The following is a 25,274-nucleotide window of genomic DNA, read 5'->3' as shown; positions in this document are numbered from 1 at the left end:
TTTTTTTTTTTTTTTTTTTTTTTTTTTTTTTTTTTTTTTTTTTTTTTTCTGAGATGGTCTCCCTGAGCCCCAGCTGGCCTGGAACTTTCCAATAGACCAGGCTGCCCTCGATCTCACAGAGATCTGCCTGCCTCTGCTGGGATGAAAAACATGTGCCACCATATGTGGCTCTTTTTCTCTTTAAAATTTTTATTTTGTGGACATGGTGGTGCACGCCTTTAATCCCAGCACTCGGGAGGCAGGGGCAGGCAGATCTCTGTGAGATCAAGGCCAGCCTGGTCTACATAGTGAGCTCCAGGACAGCTGGGGCTACAGGGAGACCCTGTCTCAAAAAGACCAATAAAAAATTTTTTTATTTTACATGTGTGAGGGTTTTGCTTGCATATGTGTAAGTGCACCACATGTGTGCAATGCCTGCGGAGGTAAGAAGAGGGCATGGGGTCCCCTGAAATTGGAATTACAGGTGGTTGTTAGCTGCCATGTGGGTGCTGGAAACAGAACCTGGTCCTCTGCAAGAGAAGCCAGTGCTCCTAACCACTGAGCCATCTCTCCAGCCCCTATATATCATCTTACTGTCTCAGTAAAGATAAATTACTGTAAAGTATACATGAGATTTGCCATTTTAGCTTTTTCTAAGTGTACATTCTGTGACACTACCTCTGTTAACATTCAGCCATGGCCATTATCCATCTTCAGAGCCTTTTCTTCTTAAATTCTGAAACCATTGATTACTAATTGGTACCTCTTGCCCTCGGTCCCCTTCCTTAGCATCTGGCAACCATCATTCATTAATTTACTCCCCTCTCTCCTTTCTTTTCTTTCTTTCTCTCTTCCTTCTCTTTTCTTCCTTTCCTTCTTTCATTTCTTTGGTGAAACAGGGTCTTACGTAGCCCAGGCTGGCCTTGACCTCACTGCATAGCCTAGGTTGGAGTGCTGGGATTACAGAACTGTGCCAGCACACCTAGCTTCTTTGTTTTTTCCTTAGGAATCTGAATACTCTAGGTACCTCATCTAAGTACAGTTACATATGCGTGCTTTTATGAGTGGCTTATTTTATTTAGCGTAATGTCTTCAAGCTCTACCCATATTATAGCATGTATCAGAACTTCCTCTCTTTTTAAGGATTAATACTAATCATTTGTGTGCATATAACCATACATTTTGTTTTTCTCTCTCCATGGACACTTGGGTTACTGCCACTTTTTGGCTGTTGTGATGAATACTGTTAAGACTGTGGGAGCAAAGATGCATCTGTTCAAGTTGTTTTGGTTACACAACCAGTAGTAAGACTGCTGGATCACACGATAGTTCGATGTTGCATTTTTTTTTGAGAACTCACCATCTCGTCTTTCATCCTAGCAGAACCATTTTGCATTCCTGCCAACAATGCAGAAGGGTTCCAGTGTCCTTACATCTTTATCAACACTGTATATTCTCAGTTTTTAAAAAGTTTGTTTAGATATAAGCCAGGTGTGAGTGTATATACCTGTGATTGCAGCACTGGGAGGCTGAGACAGGAGAATAACAAGTTTGAGACCAGCCTGAGTTGTGTAGTAAGTTCCAGGCTAAGCAAAGCTGCATAGTAAAACCCTTTCTTAGAAGTCAGATCAGGGCCAGCAGGATGGCTCAGTGGGTGGAGGCGACTACTGCCAAGCCTGACAGTATGAGTTCAGTCCCCAGGACACAGATGGTGAAAGGGGAGTACCAAGTCCTATGGGTCCTCCTCTAACTCCATATGCATGCCATGGTATTTGGGCACAGACACACACACATTAAATAAATAAACATAGGAGGCTGGAGAGATGGCTCAGCAGTTAAGAACACTGACTGTTCTTGCAGAGGACCTGGGTTCAAATCCCAGCACCCACATGGCAGCTAGCAGCTGTCTGTAACTCCAGTTCCAGGGGATTCAACAGCCTCTTCTGTCCTTTGAAGGCATTGCACGACACAGGTGCACTTATCTACACACAGGCAATACACACATACACATAAAACAAAAATAATAAATAATTTTTTAAAAATTCCCTTTAAAAAATAATAAATAAACATAGTAAAAAAAAGTTAAAAATTAAGCTGGGCATGGTGGCGCACACCTTTAATCTCAGTATTCAGGAGACAGAGGCAAGTGGATCTCTGTAGTTAGAGGCCAGTCTGGTCTGCATAGCAAGTAACAGGCCAGCCAGAGCTACGTAGTGAGAACCTGTCTCAAAAAAATAAATAAATAAATAAAACAAAACAAAAAAACCCACTAAAAATCAAGTCAATAAGCGAGGCATGATGATGCAAACCTGAAATCCAGCATTGGAAGGCGGAGAGATGGGAGAATCTGGAGTTCAAGGCTATTTTTGACTACATGGAGAGTTGGAGGCCAGCCCAAGATACATGAGACCCTGTTTTGATAACACAAAAACATAAAAAATTAAATCTAAACTAAATGGAGTGGAGACATGGTTCAGTAGTTAAGAGTGCTTGCTGTTCTGTTCTCCAAAAGAACCTGAGTTCAATTCCCAGCAGCCCTGTCCAGTGACTCACAACTGCCTATAACTTGAGCTCCAGTGATCCTACACCCTCTCTTGGCCTCCACAGGCACCTGCACACATATGGCATACACACACGCAGACACACACACACACCCAAATTTTAAAAAATAAAATTGAAAAACAAAATAAGCCTTAAAAAGGCCAAACTAAATAGATCTAAATAAACATATTTTTGGCCCAGTGAGATGCCCAGCTGGTCAAGGCATCTGCCACCAAGCTTGACAACCTAAGCTTGATCCCCAGATCTGATTTCACCTGGTGAAACAAGAAGCCAACTCCCATAGGTTGTCCTCTGACATCTACATGTACACCATGTCACATGCACATACACATATGGTAAAGAAAGAAAATGTTGGGGTGGCTGGAGATGACTCAGCAGTTAAGAGCACTGGCTGCTCTTGCAGAGACCCAGGTTCAGTTCTCAGCATCCTACGGTGGCTCACAGCTGTCTGTAACTCCAGTTCGAGGGAATCTGGTGCCCTCTTCTGACCTCTGAGGCATTGCACAACATGGGTGCACTTATATACATGTAGGTAATACACTCATAAACATTAACTAAAAATAATAGAATATTTTTTAAAAAGAAAGTTAATAATAATTGAGAATAAATAAAGAACATGTTTTGGAGATAGTCTCAGGGGTCCCAGACTGACCTTCAACTCTCTAGGCGGCTGAGAACGACCTTGAATTTTTTCTGGTGTTAACCTTCCAAGCACTAGGGTTATAGGCAGGTACCATCACGCTGGTTTTTTTTGTGGTGTCATGTTAGGCAAGCATTTTACCAACTGAACTACATCTCTGGCTCCTAAACAATGTATTTTTATAGTAACTTGGGATATATTTGAAAATTGAAAGCATAAATTAAAAGAAAAATATTTGTATTTCTCTTTTTTAAAAATTAAATTTCATGCCAGGCTTGGTGACACACACCAGCATTTGGGAGGCACAGGCAGTCAGATCTCTGTGAGCAAGCTCCAGGGCAGCCAAAGCTACAACACACGAAAATTTAAATTTCATTCTTAGATAGCAACAATAACCAATCACCTGTGTGTGTTGTTTAGGCATAGTAAACCATTTCAAATCTTGCAGTCACCATTGGATTCTACCTCTCTGAGCGCTCATTTTTGCTACTCCATGCTTTTTTTTTTTTAATGACACCGTGAGTTTCATTAGAGTTGTTTCAGGAGCTTGGGTGAGAGGTTATTTATAGGAATGTGGCATACACCTCTGAAGAAATGCCTTTCCTCTAAGCAACCGTTTCCTGTGGCTCTATCTGCTTACATGCTTTATGACAAGATGTTTACAGGCCCAATCTTTCAGCACTTTTCTTGTTTTATGTTTTGTTTTGGGGGGGGGTTGTTTTATTTTTTTATTTTTATTTTTTTTTCAAATGGGTCTTCCTGTAGCCCCAGCTAGCCTAGAACTCACTATGTAGACCAGGCTGGCCTTGATCTTACAGGGATCTGCCTGCCTCTGCCTCCCAAGTGCTGTGATTAAAGGCCTGCGCCACCACACCGGGCTATTCAGTGCTTTTCGTCACTGCAGTTGCCATATCTCAGGATGGCAAAGATATGAAGATGTGGAACAGTCTGTAGTGGTCCGATGCAGGCACTGAATTACCTTCACCTTGCAATTCCTGTATTATTCCCGTGCTGAGTGTTGCTGTATTTCCCTTAAAATCTATTTTGTGGTAAATTGTTACTTTTGTACTGGTGTATAGCCACATGTGACTTGTGTTCATGTAGTGGCTTAACTGATGTCTATGTGTTAGACACTGTGCCAGATCCTGAGTTTGCAAAATGACAAAATACCACAGAGCTTATAGTCCAATGGGAATCTATAAACTGTATCATTTATCATTTAAAAAGTGATGTATATAGTTAGAAACTGTGACAGAAACAGCAGTGAAGTAAAAGACGGGGCTTGCTAGACAAGGAAGCAACAGTGCTTTTTGTTTTGTTTTGTTTTTGGTCTTTTTGAGACAGGGTCTCCCTGTAGCCCCAGCTAGCCTGAACTCCCATTGTAGACCAGGTTGGCCTGGAACTCACAGAGATCTGCCTGCCTCTGCCTCCCGAATGCTGGGACTAAAGGCATGTGCCACCACGCCTGGCCAACAGTACTTATTTTTTGATTAGGAGTAATGTTGAGCTGGGATGCAGATGATAGAGAAGAGCTTGCTAGGAAGTTTAAGAACATGGTATCATATAGGGGTAGCAAACTGTGTGGAGGTGTTGAACTGGGAAGAGGGCTGGCAAGTTTGTGCTGTTGAAAGAAACCCAGTATGGTTGGAGGAAAGATGCAAAATAGGGTTGGAGGAATAGGCAGAGACCAGACCAAATAGCACCTTGTAGACTCAAGTGAGGAGTTTGGATTTGGGTTTTGTTGTTGTTGTTTTGTTTTATGTGGGACTTTGTTTTTTGAGGCATGGCCTTCCATAGCCAAGGTTGGCCTCAAGTTCCTGATCCTCCTACTTCTGAGTACTGACTACATGTGGGCACCACAATGCCAAGCTAGGAGTTTGAGGTTTTTTGTTTGTTTGTTGTTTTGTTTAAACATAGTACAAGCTCTTAAGAGAATTTTTTTTGTTGTAGGGTTATGGATCAGACCCCAGTCCTTACCCCCTTTCTTACCTAGGAATCCTTCATTACCTAGAGATTCCATACTTCCTAGTAAGTGCTCTACCGTGAAGGTACATTTCTCAGCTGTGCATTTCAGAGTTCTAAGCACTTATAGGTTGATCAGATTTTAAAAGATCTCCCTTGAAGGAAGCAAAGGTTAAAATAGGATCCAAACTGTAAGAATTCCAGGTCAGGGGAATGGTAGCTTGGACTACAGTAGAGACTAGAGAGAGGAAGGGGAACAGAGGATGTTCAGATACATTTTCTTGGTACTTCACTTTGGGATGAATTGTGTATTTGAAAAAGGGAGGAAGAAGTATCAATACCTTGGTTGTTTATTCATTTGAGGACAGAGTCTCCTGTAGCTCAGCCTGACCTTGAGCTTGCTATGTAGCTAAGGATGACCTCTTGAACTCCTGTTGCTACACCCCAAGTGCTAGGATTGTAGATGTATTTCACCATGCCTGGCTTATACACTGCTGGGTGTGGAACCCAGGGCTTTGTGTACGCTTGGCAAACACTCTACTAACTGAGCTACATTCCCATCCCAACACTTTGGCTTTTTGTTTGCTTGGTTTTAGTTTTCATTTTTTTAGACAGAATCTTACTCTGTATCTCAGGCTGGCCTTGAACTCACAATCAGCCTTCCAAGTCCTAAAATTACAGATATTTTAATATCTTGGGTTTTTTATACCATTTAATGTATTGTGGAAGCCAGGATAGACAAAAGTTGCAAGGGGTGAAGAGGCAGGGTCACTTTTTAAAACAATTTTTATTTTGTTTTGAGTGTTTTGCCTGCATGTGTGTAAATGCGCCATGTGCGTGCAGTTCCAAAGTGTTGAGCCACTTTTATACACACTAGAAATGAGACGAGTTAATGACTCTCCTGTGCTCTCTTATTCCTGACTTTCTCTCTTGTCAATTGATTCTAGACAAAGAGCCATCACTACAGGATGGGAAAGCCTAAGACTTCTACTTTCTAGTAAATAGTGCTTCCCTTTTATCATCTCTGCCTTGCTTTCCTAGATCTCATTTGAAAACGGCCTAGGGATGAGCTTTGAGTGACCTTGGGATTTGCCCAACTCTGTATAAGCCTTTTCTTGTTTAATTTTTTTTTTATTTATTATTTTTATTTTATGTGTATATGTGTATTGCCTGCATGTAGGTAAGTGCACCCGTGTCGTGCATGCAATACCCTCAGAGGTCAGAAGAGGCTGTCGGATCCCCTGGGACTGGAGTTATGGACAGTTGTTAGCTGCCATGTGGGTGCTGGGGTTCAAACCCAGGTCTTCTGCAAGAGCAAGTGTTCTTAACCGCTGCACCATCTCTCCAGCTCCATGTATAAGCCTTTTTTTGCTGTTATCTTCAGCTACGCAGAAGCTGTTGTGAAGCTGAAGAATGTTTTCTAAGAAACTACACCAGTCAATAAGCCTGTGCAAAAGAGTGTCATGTAGGGTATACATTTCTGAAGTGTTACCTGGAATTGAACCTGCTGTGGAATTCTTTTAGAACTAGGGTTTCCCTTTTCACTTAAATCTATTTGTTTTTTTAACAATACATTTATTTGGCAACAATGATACATTTAGTCCTAACTTGTTTTTCCAAGGTATCCCACATTTTCAATGCAAAGTAAGTCCTTAAATGGCCAATGACTACATGTTATTCCTTGAGTGACTGTTACCTTACTGAGAGAGCTGAATTTCAAAGTATGTTTTTTGTTGTTTGACTATTCCTATATGCTGCAGTTCTTTGTAAGTATGGCTGTGTTTTAGTTTTTAAATAAGAATTTTGGCTATTCTGTGGCAGGAGAGATGACTCAGCAGTTAAGAGCACTTGCTGCTCTTACAAAGGACCAGATTCAGTTTCCAACACTCACATGGGGACTCCAACTGTCTGGAACTCCAGTTCCGGGGATTTGATGCCTCTTCAGGCACCTATAGATACCAGGCATGCACATGTACATACAGACAAACAGGCACACATACATCTATATAAATAAAAATAAATAAAATCGAATTAAATTTTTAAAAAATATTTTATTATTTTTATTTTATGTTATATGAGTGTATTGCCTGCATGTATGTGAGCACCTGTGTTGTGCAATGCCACGGAGGTCAGAAGAGAGCTTTGGATGCCCCCGGAACTGGAGTTAAGGATGATTCATAGCTGCTATGTGGGTGCTGGGAATCAAACCTGGGTCCTCTGCAAGAGTAGTCAGTGCTCTTAACCACTGAGCCATCTCTCCAGCCCTTAAATCAAATTAAAATTTTAACTATTTAAATAATAGAATGTGAAGATTATTAGAAGTGTCTTTAAGATAATCATAATTTTGAAATTTTTGAGAATGTCTGAGAATACTGATTTATTGTCCCTGACATCAAGGAGCCACATACCAGGAATTTGAAAACACTGAGAAATTTGCTTTTTTTCTTTTTTCCACTGTGTTATAATTCACTTAAATCTTTTAAGAATTTCCTCCCTAATTAATCTATTGCAGTGATCTAGAGTCCCGCAGGGATGTGAAGAGAGAGGAAGGAGAGGCCTTTGCTCGGGAGCATGGACTTATATTCATGGAAACTTCAGCCAAAACAGCCTGCAACGTTGAAGAGGTACTGTTTGGGAAAAAGTGGAGGAGCTGCAGAGATTGCATTATTGTTCTTCTGTCATTCAGAATCCTTTTCTCCAAGGGACGTGGGCAGAGAAAGAATGCCTTGTGGCTTAGTTGGGAACCTAACAGGAACTGCCTTCATTACTAGGCCTGGCATTGACTGTATCTCCACTAACTAATGGAGAAGAGAATCTGCCTTATTTGGAGTGTGTAATCCTAGGATTCCTGATATCTTGGATCAGTACCAGAATGCTAATAATCATCTTTTTTTCCTTTGAAAACTATATTCAATATAGTTTTTATATATATAAAATTTTATTGTTGTAGTTTTGTTTATTCAGACAAGGTCTTGCTATGTAGCCCAAATCAGCTTGGAACTTGCTGTATAGCTCAAACTGGCACCAAATTTGCCATTCTCCTGCTTCAGCCTCTGGAGTTCTGGGGTTACAGGTGTGAACCACCATATCCAGCTCTGTTCAATGGATTTTAGAGGGACATTTGTGGGAATTGCTATGTTACTGCCTCTACTGAATTGTCTTAGGTTTTATTCATTCAGTCATTCATTCAGCTAATTAGTTGGCTAGCTAGTTGTTGGTTCTTTTGAGGTTTTGAGGTTGGCTGGCCTGGAGCTCACTGTGTAGACCAGACTAGCTTCAACCTTGCTATGATCTTATCTTTTCCTCCCAAGTCTTGGGATTACAACTGTAAACCACCACACCCAGCTTCTTAATTCACCTTAGAAATCCAAATAAGACTTGTATTTCTCTCATTTATCTTCTTAAATTTAAGACTGATAAATGATTTTTGTCTCCTCAGGCCTTCATTAACACAGCCAAAGAAATATATAGGAAGATCCAGCAGGGTTTATTTGATGTTCACAATGAGGTGAGAAAGGGTTGGGGTTGGGACTGACGGCTTAGTTCTGTTCTGAGCAGGAGTAGAAACTGCCTGATATCACACTAATTACATTTCAAGCTTTTTCTTTGGTTTTCTTTTATCTTTTAAATGTAAGCATCTAAAAACCTGTCATTTTCTGTTTGTCTTCAAGTCTGAGACCTAGAATGCTTATATGAGAGATATATAATTCTTAATTGCTTAAGAGGGCAAACTCTGGGACAAAACAAAAAAAGAATTCTATGCTAATATTTTGTTTCTCTTTTAAAATTTTTTTGGTATATATATTTATATGGTGCATATTTATGCATGTGTTGGGGCACAAGTGTGTGGGCACACATGCTTGTGTGGGCATGCTTGTGGAAGCCTGAGGTCGATGGCAGGTATTGTCCTTCCCCACTGTCCACCTCATGTATTGAGGCAGGCTCTCTCAGTGAACACGGAGCTTACCATTTGTCTAGTCTGACCAGTAGACTTGCTCCAGGGATTCCCTATCTCTGCCGCCCAAGAGTACAGGCAGACTGCCATACCCATCTAGTTTTTCTATAGGCTCTAGGGATCCAGACAACTGTCCTCATGCTTGCCCAGATGCCTGCTGAGGCATCTGCCTAGCCCCTCACTTCTCCTGTTCTTGCCTAATCGCATCCTAACTCTGTGTATAGCTATGAAATTTAAATATAACAGTGCACTACAACAATTCGCACAAACCTCCTAGCCGGCTCTGCTCCTCGTATCATGACTAGTTATCTCATCCTCACCTGTCATATCTTATTATTTGACAGTGGTCTGGCTAGAGAACATGTTTACTTGCCAAAGTCGTATCTTTTTTAGAACGTAATTAAAGTTTCTCTTTTATCCCTCTTCTTTCTCCTGTTCACTCACTTTAGCACTGAGGTGGGAATTATTGCCTTTTTTCTTTTTCAGGCAAATGGCATCAAGATTGGGCCTCAGCAGTCAATTCCAACGTCAGTGGGACCCAACACCTCTCAGCGGAATTCTTGTGACATAGGGTCTGACTCTGGCTGCTGCTGAACGTCTGGCCTGAACTCTGTTTTCCCCTCTCCTGGAACAGCTTCAGATCAGTCAGCTTAAAGAAAGAGGTCTTACTCACTTTGGCTGAGAGCAGCCTCTTTTCAGTGTGTGATGTTTCACCCTTCCACTTAAGAGACCAGGAGAGAATTGGGCCCTTACTGGCCTCCTCTAGGGACATGAGCATTCCGTATAGAGTAGGGCTATTTTCATCCTCACTTTAATTTCTACAATGTTAGGGTCAAAGTTGATTGTCACAGTAATTAAAAAATAAACAACTTCCTGAGTACCTACATCTGTTTGCCAGGCATGGTGGCACATACTCATAATTCTAGCACTCAGGAGGTTTCTGCAGGAGGATTGCCATATTGCCATGAGTTTAAAGCCAGCCTTGGGTTACATAAGGATTACCAGGCCATCCATGGTTACATAGTAAGATCCCGTCTCAAAAAAGCAAAGGGAGAAAAACTTTTAAAGGAATATGTATCTGTTCCTCACCTAGTTGTGTAGCAGCCAGGGTGAAGGACATTGTGATTGAACACTTCAGATTACCAGAATCTGGCCTTTGGATGATAGATGTGAACCTAGTCAAATCTTTAAGTTTTTTATTTCCTTATCTTGGAAAGTCTGTCACTACCAGAGTTCTTGGAGAAGGCAGTTCCCTCCCCTTACTCAAGGAGGCTCTGTGTCTTTGTACTTTCTCATTGCTAGTTTCATTTTATTTCACGTGTGCGTGTGTCCATGCGTGTGTTTGTGTTCACGTATTAAACTTAAATTTAGGTATTGTTCCTCGGGAGCCCACCACTTTGTTTTCTAAGATAGTCTCTTTCTGGGACCTGGGACTTGCTGATTAGGTCAGGCTGTCTGGCCTCCCTTGTTGCTGGTTCCTAATTCTTAACTACAAAACTCTTGAGAGAAATGGAGTTGGTCCTGGACCTGTGGTCATATATTCCTACCTAAGAAGAAAACATTAATTTTTAATTTTGTTTAGGGGACCAATTCTAACATTACATTATTTTCCACCAAATTGACCTCGACTTTATCTCAACTGTTTCTCTCTCTCTCTCTCTCTCTCTCTCTCTCTCTCTCAGTATTGGGTGATTGAACCTAGGTTCATGTAAGTGTTCTACCACTGAGCTATACCCTCAAGAGCCTTTTCTTTAACTTTTCATTTTGAGACAAGTTGCCCAGACTAGCCTTGAACTTGCTATGTAGTCCAAGTGGGTCTTGAACTTGTTATCCTACAATCCTACAGCCTTCCAAGTAGCTGGACACACTCCCTTCTTAACCACATCTGTTTGACTTTGTCCTTTAATCAAGCTAATTGGCTTGTTGAGGATGACATTTCTACTTCTGTACATTGGCACGGGCTCTGCACTCTACTAATTATAGTAAAAGTTCAACATTATTTCCTTCTTAAAATCTTCAGTGACTGACCAGGGAGTTCTAAGCAGTTATTAACATAGTGCCCCTAGCATTCCTATCTTGGTTATTCATATGTATATTTATTTATATGTGTTTCACTATGTAAAGGTGTTTGTGGTGATTTTACGTGTGGGATCTGTCTCATGTAGGATGTAAGCTCTGTGAGAGCAGGATTCTTGTCATCCCTTATTATAAGCCAGTTCATCTGCCAGTCTTTTACTGTGCCTAGTACAACTCATTCTGCGATTGTGCATTTGAGTGACATGCTAAAACTTCAGGCTTACTTTAGACTGTAGAAGAAATGAAAGCCTTAGAGTCCTCTCTTTATAATCATCTCAGTCTTTCCCCTTTACTTATATGTTTTCTGTTGCTCTTCTCTCCTGCCTTGAACTTACTGCCTCCATTCTCTGCAGCATACAGTAAGAATGCTTGTTCCGAACAGGGAGCAGGTATTTCTCCAGCCCTCTTAGAGCATATGATGCTATTGTGGCCCAGTTTGCCTTTGTTCACTTATCATTCCGCCTTCTGGGTCAGTTGCTATCTTCTTCACTTGTCTAATTTATTTTTTTCCACAGCACTGAGTTCTCACTGAATTTTCTAATTTTTATTGTTAATGATTGTTTCATTATTAAATATATGCATGTATCCAAGCTGCTTCTATTCCATGTGTCATTTCTGATTATACCCTAAATGTAAGTAGATACTCTCCTAGGGTATTATATCAAAGTTGCCTCCTTGGGATTTGCTTTATACTGAATTCTGCCTTTAGTAGTAGTGGTAATAGTTAACACTGCACCACAGGAGATTAGAAGACATTTGGGCAGTTGCTTTGATTTTGTGTGTGTGTGTGTGTGTGTGTGTTTAATCTTACCTCATTCCAAAAAGGATTAGAGGTTGTTGAATTTAAATTTAGCCCGTTCCCTCACCAAGTACGATTAAATGAAGTATATACTTTAGGCCTGCCTGCCTTCCCTCTTCCTTCCCTTCCCTCTTCCTTCCTTCCTTCCTTCCTTCCTTCCTTCCTTCCTTCCTTCCCTCCTTCCTTCCTTCCTTCACTATGTAGCCCAGGCTAGCCTAGAACTTCTGATCCTTCTGCCTTAGTTTCCTGAGTATTGAGTGTGCCAGCACACCCAGCAAATGTTATAGTTTCTGTACCAAGGGTTTTTATTTGTTTTACTAAAATTTTGTTTAGCAATTCAGAAGCGTTAGCGCACTGGTTAAAGAGCACTGTGCCTACAGCTGCTGTTTTTGGAGTCATGAAAGGAAACTTTTTGATATTTTTGGATCACTTTGTTAAAATGTCTAATTCCCACACCCAATTCTATTATGTTTTATAACTTTCTGTACTGGATATTTTGCCAGTTTTAAAGGAAAACAAATGTATATATAAATTCAGGACCTGTGTTCTGAGTCAACTGGTCATGAAGAAATAGAGAAACAGATCTCCCGCCTCCATATGGCTAATGGTACTTATGAGACAGTCTGGGTGTCAACTGGTTTTTGAATTCAAGAACACTGGAATCATACAGTTTATAGCAAGAGATCAGTGCAATTAGCAGGAATTACTGGATCAGGCATTTCAAGCCCTTCTCTGATGGCTGTGGTGGCAACTCTGTTGGTAGCTCTTTATTGTGTACCAGAAACAACTAGAAGTAATGGGCTCTCATAGACACCCTTAATAATTAAGATTGTATCTGTCTGCATTTACAGATGACCACATTGTTCTGATAAATCTTAATACCTCAAATTTGATATAATGGTAGCTGTAGCTAGGAGATAATTTGACCAACAGATTTTGTTAAATATAAAGGAAAAATTATTGATCAAGTCTTATTTCTGATAAAATATTGATACATAATTTCTTAAATTATGTCTGAGCTCCTGCCATGAATGACCATGCAGTGCTGTTACTGCTTGGGAAAAATCCTTTCACAATCTGAAAGACTCCATGAGTTTTGAAAAACAAAATTTAATTGGGCCGGGTATGGTGGTGCATGCCTTTAATCCCAGCACTCAAGAGGCAGAGGCAGGGAGGGCGGGTATCTCTGTGCTTTCAAGGCCATTCTGGTTTACATAGTGAGTTCCAGGTCAGCTGGGGCTACAGGGAGACATAAAAAATTATTTTATGTATGAGTGTATTGCCTGCACCCGTGCACCCGTGTCGTGCAATGCTGCGGAGGTCAGAAGAGGGCTTCGGATTCCCCTGGAACTGGAGTTAAGGACGGTTCGTAGCTGCCATGTGGGTGTTGGGAATCGAGCCCGGGTCCTCTGCAAGAGCAGCCAGCGTGCCCAACCGCTGAGCCATGTCTCCAGCCCCAATTTTTAAATTTTTATTTATTTATTTTGGTCTTTTTGAGATAGGGTCTCCCTGTAGACCCAGCTGACTTGAACCTCTCTATGTAGACCTGGCTGGCCTCAATCCCACAGAGGTCCGCCTGCCTCTGCCTTCCACGTGCTGGGATTAAAGCCATGCACCACCACACCTAGTTTAAGGCCTTTTTTAAAAAATTGAATTATTCCATCACTCCTCTTAACTGAATCAGTATTTTGTGCAGCTAAAATCAGAGCACATTGAAGAGCGCAGAATGGCTACATAACCTGTGCTGGTGTCGTATATGATGGATTGCTCTAGGTGCTGGCCATATGAACGTGTCGTTCGAAAAACTGATTTTTGCTACTTTGATAAAAGCCATTACTCTACAGTTAAGTGAAAGGGTAGTGGTGCTTGCCTCCCACCACTGCTCAGCATTATCCCAGAGTTCGTTCTGGCAGAGAGGTATTCTGGCTATGAAGGGGTAATGTGTTTGGGGCTGGACCAAAACAGAAGGCCAGAACTCCAAAAAGGGCCTCAGATCCCGTGTCCCGCTGCAGCAGCTGTCCGACCAAGATGGCGTCCCAGAAACAGGTGGCGAGTGTGGCTGTGCTGTAGAGTGCCCCCAGCGGCTGGGGTCGGAGAGGCCGGTGTGCAGCTGAGCCCCCGCAGGTTTTCTTTTCCATCAGGCACATCTGCGGTTGCCTACGTGCCCTCCCGGCTCTCAGGCCCGCCCACTCTGCAGAGACTTCCTGGATGATGCGCCCGCCGCCCGCCGCTCAGGCCCGGCTCCGGGCCCTCCATTGGTGGCTGGTGGAGGTGGGCGGGCCCGCGGAGCTTGGACTACTAGCAAGCTCGCTTGAGGCGAGGGCTGGCCATGCTCCGCCGGAAGGAGCCTTGTTCTCCGAAACGGTGAGTTGAAGCCGCCGGGGAGGGAGCCCGGGACGTGCTCAGGTAGGCTTCCCTTCTCGCCGCCCCGGTGCTGTTCCTCTACGCGTCCCGGGAGCGCAGCCCCAGCGAGGGCCAGGAGCTCGGCCTTCTCCCTCCACCATGCCGGTCGGGTCGAGAGCGATCAGGTGCGGGTGATGCTCTGGACTGAACCATTCTCCTTTGTGAGAGGCGGGCGGAGGACGGTGCGGGCGCCGGTCCGGCGGAGGGCCGAGCCGCGAGGGAGCTGCCGGGGCCTGGTGCAGTTTTCGGAGCTTGTCAGTGCATGTTGGGTGTGGCGTCCATTGCAGGCAGCGCCTTGTTCTCCTTCCCCCTCCGGAGGAAGGAGAACTCCCCTGCTCCATTTGGTTACTCCATACTTTGGACTCAGAAGTGTGAGATTAGGGCTTCTTTATTTGGTTGGATTTCTCCCTTCCTCCCCCCTTTTCTGTATTTTCGTACAAACGGGTAGAAAGCACAGGGTGAGCGCGTACAGATTTGTCAATACTCAGGTATAATTTCTGTAAGGCAGTTGCAGAGTGTTTAGAGATGGTGGGAAGAGGTCTCGAGTCTTGCATCTCCCCCTGACAGGTCTGCAGAGCTCCTATTTTCTGTTACGTGATATAAACTTCACTGGTAGAGGACCTCCCCCCCACCCCGCCAGCCAATGCAGTTTCTTTATTTACCTATGTCTGGTGTCAGAGAATTTCCTTGCCATTGGGCCGGCTGTGCATGTGCCCCCTCCTTTTTTAAGAGGCAGTCCTGAAGTGGTAAAGACTTAGTCTTTGCAATGAGTGAGCTAGAAGTTGGCGATTTAACACTATCTAATTCCTTTAAAGAGTAGATACAATGTAACATCCCAGACAGTCGAGGGAGCTACATTATGCATCAGAGTGCACTCATGGATCTGTTCCTTAACTCACTCAGGAGTTCTCTCAAGGATTATCCTGGTGGCCGCTGAGCCCCCCTTTGAGCACATCACATGTTAGAAAGTGGGCCTGTGATTTGGATGTCTTCTTAGTCACAAAATGTCTTCTGCCTGGAAATTTCTCGTTATGGTCCTCTAACGGTTCCACAACAAGTTGTAGTCAATTTCATATGGTCAGAAGTGGGAAACTTCCTTTTTGTTTGGGGGGACGGGACGAAATAGGAGATCTAACAAACAACCTGTTTTTTGTTTTATTAATTTATTTCAGTAGCCTCATGTAGTTGGCCTCCAACTCACAATGTGGTGCAGAAGGACTCTGAAGTCCTGATCCTTCTGCCTCTACCTCCCAAGTGCTTGGATTATGGGCATAAGCTACCACCCCAGGTTTAAAAGTAGGAAACATCTGAACTGTTTTAGAAGAATTTCAACTCTTAAAAAAAGTTATAATAAGCAACATATTCTACTTAAGAAGACCTTTTGCAAACTGGAGGGGTGGCTCCGTGGTTAAGATCACTGACAAATGACCTGGGTTTGGAACCCAGCAACCACATGGCATCTAACAACTGTATGTAACTCCAGTTCCAGGACATCTGATGCCCTCTTTTGATACACATAGCCCACATACATACAGGCAGGCAAAACACTTATACACAGAAAATAAAAATATGTGATCTTAAAAAGAAAACCTGTTTCAAGAGTGATATGCCAGAAGGTCTACCAAGCATGGCCAGAGAGACTGTGAGGGTGTGCGCGCACGTGTGTGTGTGTGTGTGTGTGTGTGTGTGTGTGTGTGTGGTGAAGACAGGCTGTGGGGGGAGGGCAGCTGGGGTAGCCTGTGCCTATCATGTACAAGACCCTTAGCATATGCTTCCCCTACACACACCAAATAAGAGGAGAGAGAGAGGAGCTTGAAGAAGGTTAAAACCAATAGCAAAGGAGTAGGAATAAGGGATTTGGCAGAGGAATGTATGGAGGCTAGCACAGGTCATGCCTATGCCTTCTTGTGTTTGAGCAGTCATATGCATCTGGTCTTTTGATTTGTCAGTTCTCAAACTGGCAAAATCCTTTTAGCTAGAGATGGAGGTTGTATCTGCTAAGCTGATTTTGAACTGTCAGGAAACCTAAACCTTGTATTTATAAGAACAGCCTTCTGTGTAGCACTCCTCTATAAAAAGCAATTGCACCCACCCACTGGTGCAGAATTTTGGTTGCAATAGGAAAAAAAAAAAAGATATTTTATGTGAAGAACTAAGTTTCTATTAGGTAGTGGAGGGTAAGGAGGGAATTCTTTAAAAGAAGCCTTTAGGTACATCTCCTTTAAAAGGGGAACTACTGGGCTGGAGAGATGTCTCAGCGGTTAAGAACACTGGGTGTTCTTGCAGAAGACCCGGGTTCGAATCCCAGCACCCACATGGCAGCTAACAACTGTGTGTAACTCCAGTTCCAGGGGATCTGACAGCCTCTTCTGTCCTCCTAGGGCATTGCACAACACAGGTGCACTTATCTACATGCAGGCAACACACACATATAAATAAAATATTTCTTTTTAAAAAGGGAACTACTTTAAGCAGTGCTACCACCAAAAGACCACCGAAGATTAATTTGTAGATGCCAAAACAACTCACTGGCAGTAAGAATAAGATAGATAGTGTTTTTACCCGTGGAAGAGCTACAACATTCAGGTGCATGTTAGATGGCTTTAGTAAAATTATGTATCCACAGCTATCTTTCATGAGCTTAAACTCAGCTTAATATTTGTGAAATAAGCAAAAACAACAAATGTTTTCCTGGAGCTTCTGGCCCCACCAGAAGTCACTGTACTATGCTTGTCATTAATTAGTCTCTGATCTGCAAGAGTGACCCCAGCACTACTGTGATCATTCTGGTACTGACTGTTTTCTCTTCAGCACCTGATTCATTGATAGGCTGTCATGTTTCCTTTGTCACTCAGTTTCTCTTTTATCTCCCCCTCTTTAACGAATTTGATATTTTTTTGTTTCACAAAGTTGGTGATCTTCCTATTATGATTTTGTTCACTTTTTTTTAATTCATTGGTGGTGTGTGGTTCCTTGGACACCTAGCACAGCTGTATTTTTATGTAACAAAGCTGCTGTATGAGCTAACAGGTTTTTTTTTTTCTATTTCCTAAAAGTCTATTTAATTACTGCATTACAAACTTTGTCCTGGATCCCCCCACCCCTTTTATGAAGTTTATATTTAAGTTACAGAGTATGTTAGTCTCTGAGGTTCCTCCCACTCTCCCCTTCTCTGAGACAGTTTCCTGTGGCTCACTCAGGCTGGCCCTGAACTCTTCTGTGTACTAGAGACTGCCTTTGAACTCCTAATCCATCCTCCTGACTGCCTCAAGTGCTGGCAAAACAGGTATGCACCACCACTCCCAGGCTTTTCTTTTTCTTATTTTTTTCTTTTTTATTATCTATCATCTTCTGTCCTTTGCCAGGATCACTGAATTATTGTTTAATGTCATTTGAAGCAAAATGATCAAGATATCTTTGTAACAAGACAATTTACAAACTAAAACACTGTTCACTAAAATCAGTAAAAAAGGGCCAGAGGTGATGGGACATGCTTTAATCCCAGCACCAGGAGGCAGGGGCGGCAGAGGTGACAGATGTGGGAGAGGCAGTCAGATCTCTGTGAGTTCAAGGCCGGCTTGGTTCAGGACTACACAGTAAGATATGCCTTGAAAAAGAAAAGAAAATCCGGTAGGAAGGACTAAGGATGTAACACTTGTCTAGAATGCACAAGGCCCTGATCTGCCATCTGCAGCACTACCAAAAACAAAACAAAAATTCAGTAAGTACAGATAGAAGTCAGCCCAGCACAGACCATTAGTTTACATTTGTCTTCTGCAGGAATACATACACAAGTATCACCAACAGTGGAAAAGTTTAGGGAACTTAGACAAAATTTTACCTCTTCAAACTCAGATCATCATTTCATTCTACTGAAATTACTTAATAATTTCCAGAATTGTGTTTTCCCCTGTATATAAGAACCTAAAACGTGATAGTGCTAAGCCTTTTGATAACGTTCCAGTAGTCTAATAAAATAATTCCATAATAACACCTTTTTGTTTTAAGAGTTTGTAACTTTTTTAAAGATTTTATTTATGTGTCTATATGTACATGCCTATGTGAGTGTATGTGTGCATGTGTGTGGGTGCTGTGCTCTTGTAGAGGCCAGATGAGGGCGCTGGAGTCACAGGCCTTTGCAGGATGCTTGTTAAGTGGGTACTGGAATTGAAACTCTGATGCTCACGATTAAGACATTGAACTATCTCTCCACGTTCCCGCCTTCCCCTGCTTTCTTATTTTTGAGGCAAGATATCACTCTGTAACCCAGGCTGGCCTGGAGCTCACTGTGTAGCCACGGCTGCTTTGGAATTTATAGCAGTCTTCCTGCCTCAGCATCCTGACCACTGGCATTAGAGGCATGAGCCACCATACTCAGTTTATAGCCTATAGTACTATGTCACTGATTTTCTGAGAAAGGTTATATAGTAACTAAATTGCTTTTTTCTTTTTTTTCTTTTTGATGTGTTAGGGATTGAACCCAGGGTCTTGCTCTACCAGTGAGCTGCACCCTCAGCCATAGTCTTTTGGGTTCTTTTTTCTTTTTAAGTGTGAGTGTTTTGCCTGCATGTATGTAAGTGCCCTATGTGCATGTAATGCCCAGGGAGGCCAGAAGAGGGTATCAGACCCCTTGGAACTGGAGTTATTGACAGTCGTTAGCCACCCATGTGGGTGCTGGGAACCGAATCCTGGGTCCTCTGCCGGAGTAGCCAGTGCTCTTAACCTCTGTAATTGAATTGTTAAGTTCATTTGAGAAGGCAGGCAGGCTATTCAATGATTATAAAGTCCTCAAGGTTTTTGAATCTGTCTCTTGCAGTCATTACAGAATTTCCTGCCTGTTGTTTGTTTGTTTGTTTGTAATTCCACTGCATAGTTTGAGAATGTACTGCAGACATCTTTGAGGATTATCCTCTGGGACTTGAGTATTTTTGGAAGTACTGTGTCCTACTAGTGATAAGATTCTTGGGTTGGTTCTTCCAGAAATTAGTGATTTCTGTAGTATGCCTATTTAGAGACCAGATCAACAGAATTTGGGGTGGAATATAATTTTTTTAGCTTTATATTTACCTAAGTTAACTGCATGCATGGGAAGCTTTTTCAATTTCTTTATTTTGTTTCTATTTTTGAGTAGTGCTATGGGTATAGGACCTAGAACTTGCACATGCTAGGCAATAAGTGACCTGTATTCCCTATTCCTGGATTTTCATTCTTTTTTTTTTTTTTTTTTTTGGTGGTTTTTTGTTTTGTTTTGTTTTTGTTTTTGTTTTTATTTTTTTAACAAAGAGTAACAAAATACATAAAAACTGACCTTTCAGTGTTTTGTTCATTTTTTTCTCTTCTGTACTAATCCTTTTTTTAAAAAAGTGGCGCACACCTGTAGTCCCAGCACTTGGGAGGCAGAGGCAGGTGGATCTCTGTGAGTTCAAGGCCAGCCTGGTCTACATAGTGAGTTCCAGGACAGCTGGGGCTACAGGGAGACCCTGTCTCAAAAAGACCAAAAAAAAAAGTTTTATCTTATTTTAAATTATGTGTATATGTGTGTGGCTATGTCAGGAGAGTGCACATCCCATGGAGGCCCAAGGCATCAGATCCCCTTTGAGATGGAGTTATAGGTGGTTGTGAACCATCTGATGTGGGTGCTGGGAACCAAACCCAGGTCTTCTTTTTAATTTTTATGTATATGAGTGCTTTGTGTGCACATATGTAAATAAGCCCGTGCCATGCTGTGCCCATGAAAGTCAAAGGAAGGTGTTGAATTTCCCTAAACTGGAGTTATAGACAGTTGTTAGCTGCTGTGTGGGTGCTAGGAACCGAACCTGGGTCCTCTGCAAGAGCAGTTGTTGCTCCTCTTAACAGCTCAGCCATCTCTCCAGCCCCCTTAAACTTTTTTTTTTTTTTTTTTTTTTTTTTTTTTTTTTTTTTTTTTGTCTTTTTTGAGACAGGGTCACCCTGTAGCCCCAGCTGATTGACACTATGTAGACCAGGGTGGCCTATGTCTCACAGAGATCTGCCTGCCTCTGCCTCCCATGTGCTAGGATTAAGGGCATGCGCCCCCATGCCTGGCTATCTTTTTTTTTTTAAATCCCTTTGTCAGAGTGCATATATCAGGTCAGCTCTTACTTGTGTCTGGGTTCTATGTAATGCAGAACTTTTGCCTGTTTTCCAGATGTCTCCTGTTTGGAGCCTTTCTTAAGAATGAGGCATTAAATATGTGTATACAGGTTTTTAGAGGCAGCATAGTCAGTTGGGGACTTTCAAGTTACCACAAGCAGGTTTTGTGAAGTAGATGGAGCATTTATGAAATACACACTCCTGTGCACATGAAAAGGATGAGTTGAGTTGCTGGGCTGCTGCCCTACACTAGTGCTAGTGGAAGTCTGCTCCGTGCTTTAGGTCAGAGGGCCGCAGTGTACTAGCGTGTTAGCACTAGAGTCCCTTCATCCTGCCCTGTGCTCCTGCTATTCGAATGGAGAAACTGAATGTATATTTCAGTATCACACGTTCTGCTTGGCAGAGCAGCTCTGCTAAGTCTTTAATGAGTAATTTCATGTGAGGTAAGCTCTTAGTGGTACTGTTTAAGATACTGGATAGGGAATATATTCTTTCTTATTTGCCTACTGTGTGCCAAGCATTACATACTGTCTTTTACTCTTTAAATTACTTTGAAATGTATGAGATGTTACTTTCCAAGCATGTAGTTGAATTAAATAAACATTTATAGTTCTCTCTTAGGCTGAATAAATGTATGTAAAATGACTTAGTTAAAATAGGGAAGTCAGGATTGCATGAAGGTGGGCACCAGGATTGATACTTAGTGTATGTTGTTATTTATGTTGTTAGATGTCCAAAGATGGTAATACAAGGTAGATATATTGGCCAAGTTAGATTCCTTCTTGTAACAGACTATTTTATTTATTTATTTATTTTTTTGGTCTTTTTGAGACAGGGTCTCCCTATAGCCCCAGCTGTCCTGGAACTCACTATGTAGACCAGGCTGGCCTTGAACTCACAGAGATCCGCCCACCTCTGCCTCCCAAGTGCTGGGACTAAAGGCATGCGCCACCATGCCCAACTGAGACTATTGTTTTTAATTTTTGTTTTACTTATTATTATAAGTGTGTGATGTGTATATGTAGGCATGCATGTGCCATGGTATGTGTATAGAGCACAACTTTGTGGAGTCAGTTCTCTCCTTCCATCTGTAGATGTGTTCTAGGAATCCGGTTGACAGGCTTCTGTGATAATTGCTTTTTCTCTCCAGCCCTCAGTATATTTTTTTTCCCTTCCATCACCATGAACCACTGAAAAGTAGTTTCTTTAGATTCAACCACACTTTAACTTTAAGGGCAGTGATCCTTAAATATTGGACTCTTATTTTCTATCTTCAGACTTAGGCCAAAACTCTAGGGGTTTAACTGGGAAAAAAAAATGCAATGAGGTTGACTTAAAAAAAAGGAATCCATGCTGTTTTTTGAGTCATAGGGATAGTCATCCATTTGCTTTCTGCTGTAGCTTTAAATTGGTCATGACCAAGGTGCTGTGATTCTAACCCTGAAGAGGATAACTAAATGTCACTTTAACAGTGATTGTTACATTTAGAATATAGTCTTGTTTGTGTCTCTGTGGCCTCTTTCTATATGTAAAGCTGTGTCTGCTTTAGGTCCTGAAGAGTGACTGTATCTGGAGGAAAGTATGTCCCTACTCATATGTTGTCATTGCTCAGCGAGAGCAGACATGGCATTTTGCTCAGAAACCTCCCATCACTCCTAAAGCTTCACTCACACACACACCTGTGGCTGTAGGTTTAATACATTCTTCAACAAAAGTACATGGAATGCCCATTACCAAGTTATAAATAGTCTTCGCCTTGCATTCTAACGGAGGAGGGTAGGACATCAAATAATTGGTCACTACAAAGGAGGAATAATGGCTGTTAAGAGATAATTTATTATTTGTTTAATTTTGTTTCTTTAAGGCAGGTTCTCCCTAGTAGCCAAGGCTGGTCTCAAATGCTTAAATGATCCTCTTGCCTCTGCCTTCTGAGTGTTGGAGTTATAGGCATGAAAACCACCATGGCTGAGAATTTACAACAGGGATCTGTAACCTAGAACACAGTGTAGTAGGGTGGTTCAGATTGACCAGAAGTTACAGTGTCTAATTTGAATCTGGCACCACTTTGCACTAGCTGTAGGATAGTGGGGAAATTAACTCTTTGTGCTTTTTTTTTTTTTTTTTTTTTTTTTTTTGGGTCTTTTTGAAGCAGGGTCTCCCTATGGCCCCAGCTGTCCTGGAACTCACTATGTAGACCAGGCTGGCCTTGAACTCACAGAGATCCACCTGCCTCTGCCTCCCAAGTGCTGGGGCTACAGGCGTGCGCCACCATGCCCAGTTCTTTGTGCATTTTTAAAAATAAAGGTAATTTCAGGCTTGTTAAGGAAATTAGGGGGTGGGGTATAATTCAGTAGTAGATGTTCATTTTCCTAGTACTGTGCGAAAGAGACAAAGGGGACAGAGGGAAAAGGGAAGGAAAGGGTTAAATAGACTAGAGAAGAGCCAGTTAGGAGACAGTCACAGTGGTCCAGTGGTAAACCGAGCTACTTAAGGCAAAAGAAAGACTTGAGGGATACTTAGGAGATAGATAAAGAGGGTTTTTAAGGGTTGGGTATGGGTAGTAGGGAAGACGCTGTTTGTCTGGTCTTTGTGGCTGTAACTGGATACAAGGTGCTGGAAAATGGTCACCTTTGTCTACGTGTGTGGTGGTGGGATGAGGTTCTGTGGGTAGACTGCAAAGACTACCAAAAAAGAATGCTGAGCAAGCAGTTAGATAGAGCAACAGATCTAGAGTTCAGAGGCAATACCTTGCCCAGAGTCAGAAATGAAAGACATAAGCATGTAAATAATTTGTGAAAGAAAATAATGAATAATAATTAAGGCTGTATATTTGAATTTGGTATCCTTGAAAAGAAAGTATAGCATCAAAAGGAGAAAGAGCTAAGGGTGAAATTTAAGTATCAGTGATAAAGAAGACTAGCAAGAAGAAAGTGGCCAGAGAGGTAGAAAGAAAACCTGCAAACGGTGCTCTTGACTCCATGGGGAAAAGACATTTAAGTAAGGGCAGGAGTAGTTTTCTGCAACCTTTATGACTTTTCATTGGATCCCTGGGAATCTTAACATAGGTCTCTGATCATTCAAAGTCGGATACTGATAGTAATAGCATACATATCTAGAGCAAGTTTAGATGGAAACTAGTTGAACATCATCTTTAGACTCTACATTCTAGAATGTAGCCAGTTCCTGTTAGCCTTAAATTGGATTTAATCTGGAGGGAATGAGGGCAAAAGTGTATACTCAAGCATACAAGTATTAGACCACTAAAACTAAATCATTTTGGAGGTCATTAATCTAGATACTGATTCCTTCTAAAGCGAATTAGCATTGCCTACGTGGCTCACAAAGTTAATGGGAATGTTAGAGAAACTGGTTTAGAAGATGTTCTCAAACCAAGAGAGGTATGCCCACAGAGAAGACAGGGTCAGAATACTGATGGGGCTTCCTCTCGTTCAAGATCTTATGTTTCGTTATTCCCACAGTGCATACTTTCGGTTGCTGGACAGAAAAAAACAAATGAGCAAATACCCACTATGCACCTCCTTTCTGGACTTAGAGTAGCCTCCTGACTGATCCTGTGTCCTCCTTCATTCTTCAAAGCCAGTTAGGAAACCAAGATGTAGTTCTGATCATGTCATTCCGTTTCTCTGTAGAGTCTCACCTACCTATAAGAAAATGTCGACCCCCACCTCCTTCAGCCTCATCTCCATCCAGTTTCGTATGCTTTGTGCTTTAGCAAGACCGAATCACAGAACTGTGTCCCTGCCACTTCTCATTTTCATGCTCTGCCTCTCCTCACAGTGTCTTTGCTGCTGGAATCTCCCCTATGGTCCACCTCAACCTTCTGTCTACCATGATTGAAGAAACCACTTTCTTGTTCCTCCTAAATTAATCCTCTTCTTTCTGTGTTCCTGAAACATCAACTAGGAGTTGAAGATGTAGGACTATTACCTTTTATGGGTTTTGTTTTGTTTTGTTTTGTTTTACAGGGTTTCATGTAGCTCAGGGTGGCCTTGAAATCCTGATCCTCCTGCTTCCACTTCCCAAGTGCTGGAATTAGAGGTGTGCACCATCATGCTTGATGGGTAGGGATTAGATCTTATATTCATCTTAGGACCCCTAATATTATCAAATTGCCTGGTATAATGTGCATGCAATAAATGTTTAGCTAGCCAGGTATGGTGGCTCATGCTTGAAATCCTAGCACTGGGGAAGCTGAGTCAGGACAATTGCCACGAGTTTGTGGCCAGCTTGGGCTACATAGTGAGTTCCAGAAGAGCCTGGGCTATATACTGTGAGATCTTGTCTCAAATAACAACAAAAGTTGAAGTAATAAAGAGATGTAGATCTTAGAGATAACTAAGAGTTTTGACACTGAAAAATTAAAAATGATATACAATTTGAATGCAGCAGTATTAATTAGACCCATATGAAAAAAATGTAGCAGAAATAACTTGACTGTTTTTACTAGCATGTAAATGTATATGTAGAATAACAGTGGGAAAAAAGACTGGAAAGGGGGGATGTGCTTTTAAATTTTGTTTTAACCTGTTTTAACATCAGCCTCTCCAGTGCTCGGATTACAGGCATGAGCCACCACACCCAGCTACAGTTTGTATATTAAGTAACAATGTATCTTTGAAAGGTTTTAAGCATAAAGTTCATTTGGTCAAATTGTGTATTAGGAAATTAATCTGGTAGCAGGATGCATTATGAGACTTCAGCAAGTATACAGAGGAGGGGTGCAGCAACAGAAACCAGTCCTGACTTTGCTACTTGGTTTCTTGATT

The 25,274-nt window shown here is 41.9% G+C and overlaps 2 protein-coding genes across 3 annotated transcripts in view; both read left to right on the top strand.

Moving 5' to 3' along the window:
• Positions 1-11,774, top strand: part of Rab2b (RAB2B, member RAS oncogene family) — a 24,816-nt gene extending 13,042 nt beyond the window's left edge. The window contains exons 6-8 of the mRNA XM_008832702.3: positions 7,656-7,767; positions 8,583-8,651; positions 9,585-11,774. Coding sequence (XP_008830924.1) covers positions 7,656-7,767; positions 8,583-8,651; positions 9,585-9,692 — 289 coding nt within the window. The 3' untranslated portion in view covers positions 9,693-11,774. The remainder of the gene's footprint in view (positions 1-7,655; positions 7,768-8,582; positions 8,652-9,584) is intronic.
• Positions 11,775-14,255: 2,481 nt separating this feature from the next.
• Chd8 (chromodomain helicase DNA binding protein 8) overlaps positions 14,256-25,274 on the top strand; it is a 63,305-nt gene continuing 52,286 nt past the window's right edge. The window contains exon 1 of one of the 2 annotated variants that reach the window (XM_017798057.2): positions 14,256-14,337. The gene's annotated coding sequence lies outside the window, so the exon portion shown is untranslated. The other variant, XM_029563369.1, reaches the window with a different exon arrangement.

Source organism: Nannospalax galili, unplaced genomic scaffold (genome assembly GCF_000622305.1).
Source record: "Nannospalax galili isolate Female #2095 unplaced genomic scaffold, S.galili_v1.0 scaffold1256, whole genome shotgun sequence".
Taxonomy (NCBI): domain Eukaryota; kingdom Metazoa; phylum Chordata; class Mammalia; order Rodentia; family Spalacidae; genus Nannospalax; species Nannospalax galili.
Note: the sequence above shows the minus strand (reverse complement) of the source record. Positions and strands in the feature narration are given on the sequence as shown.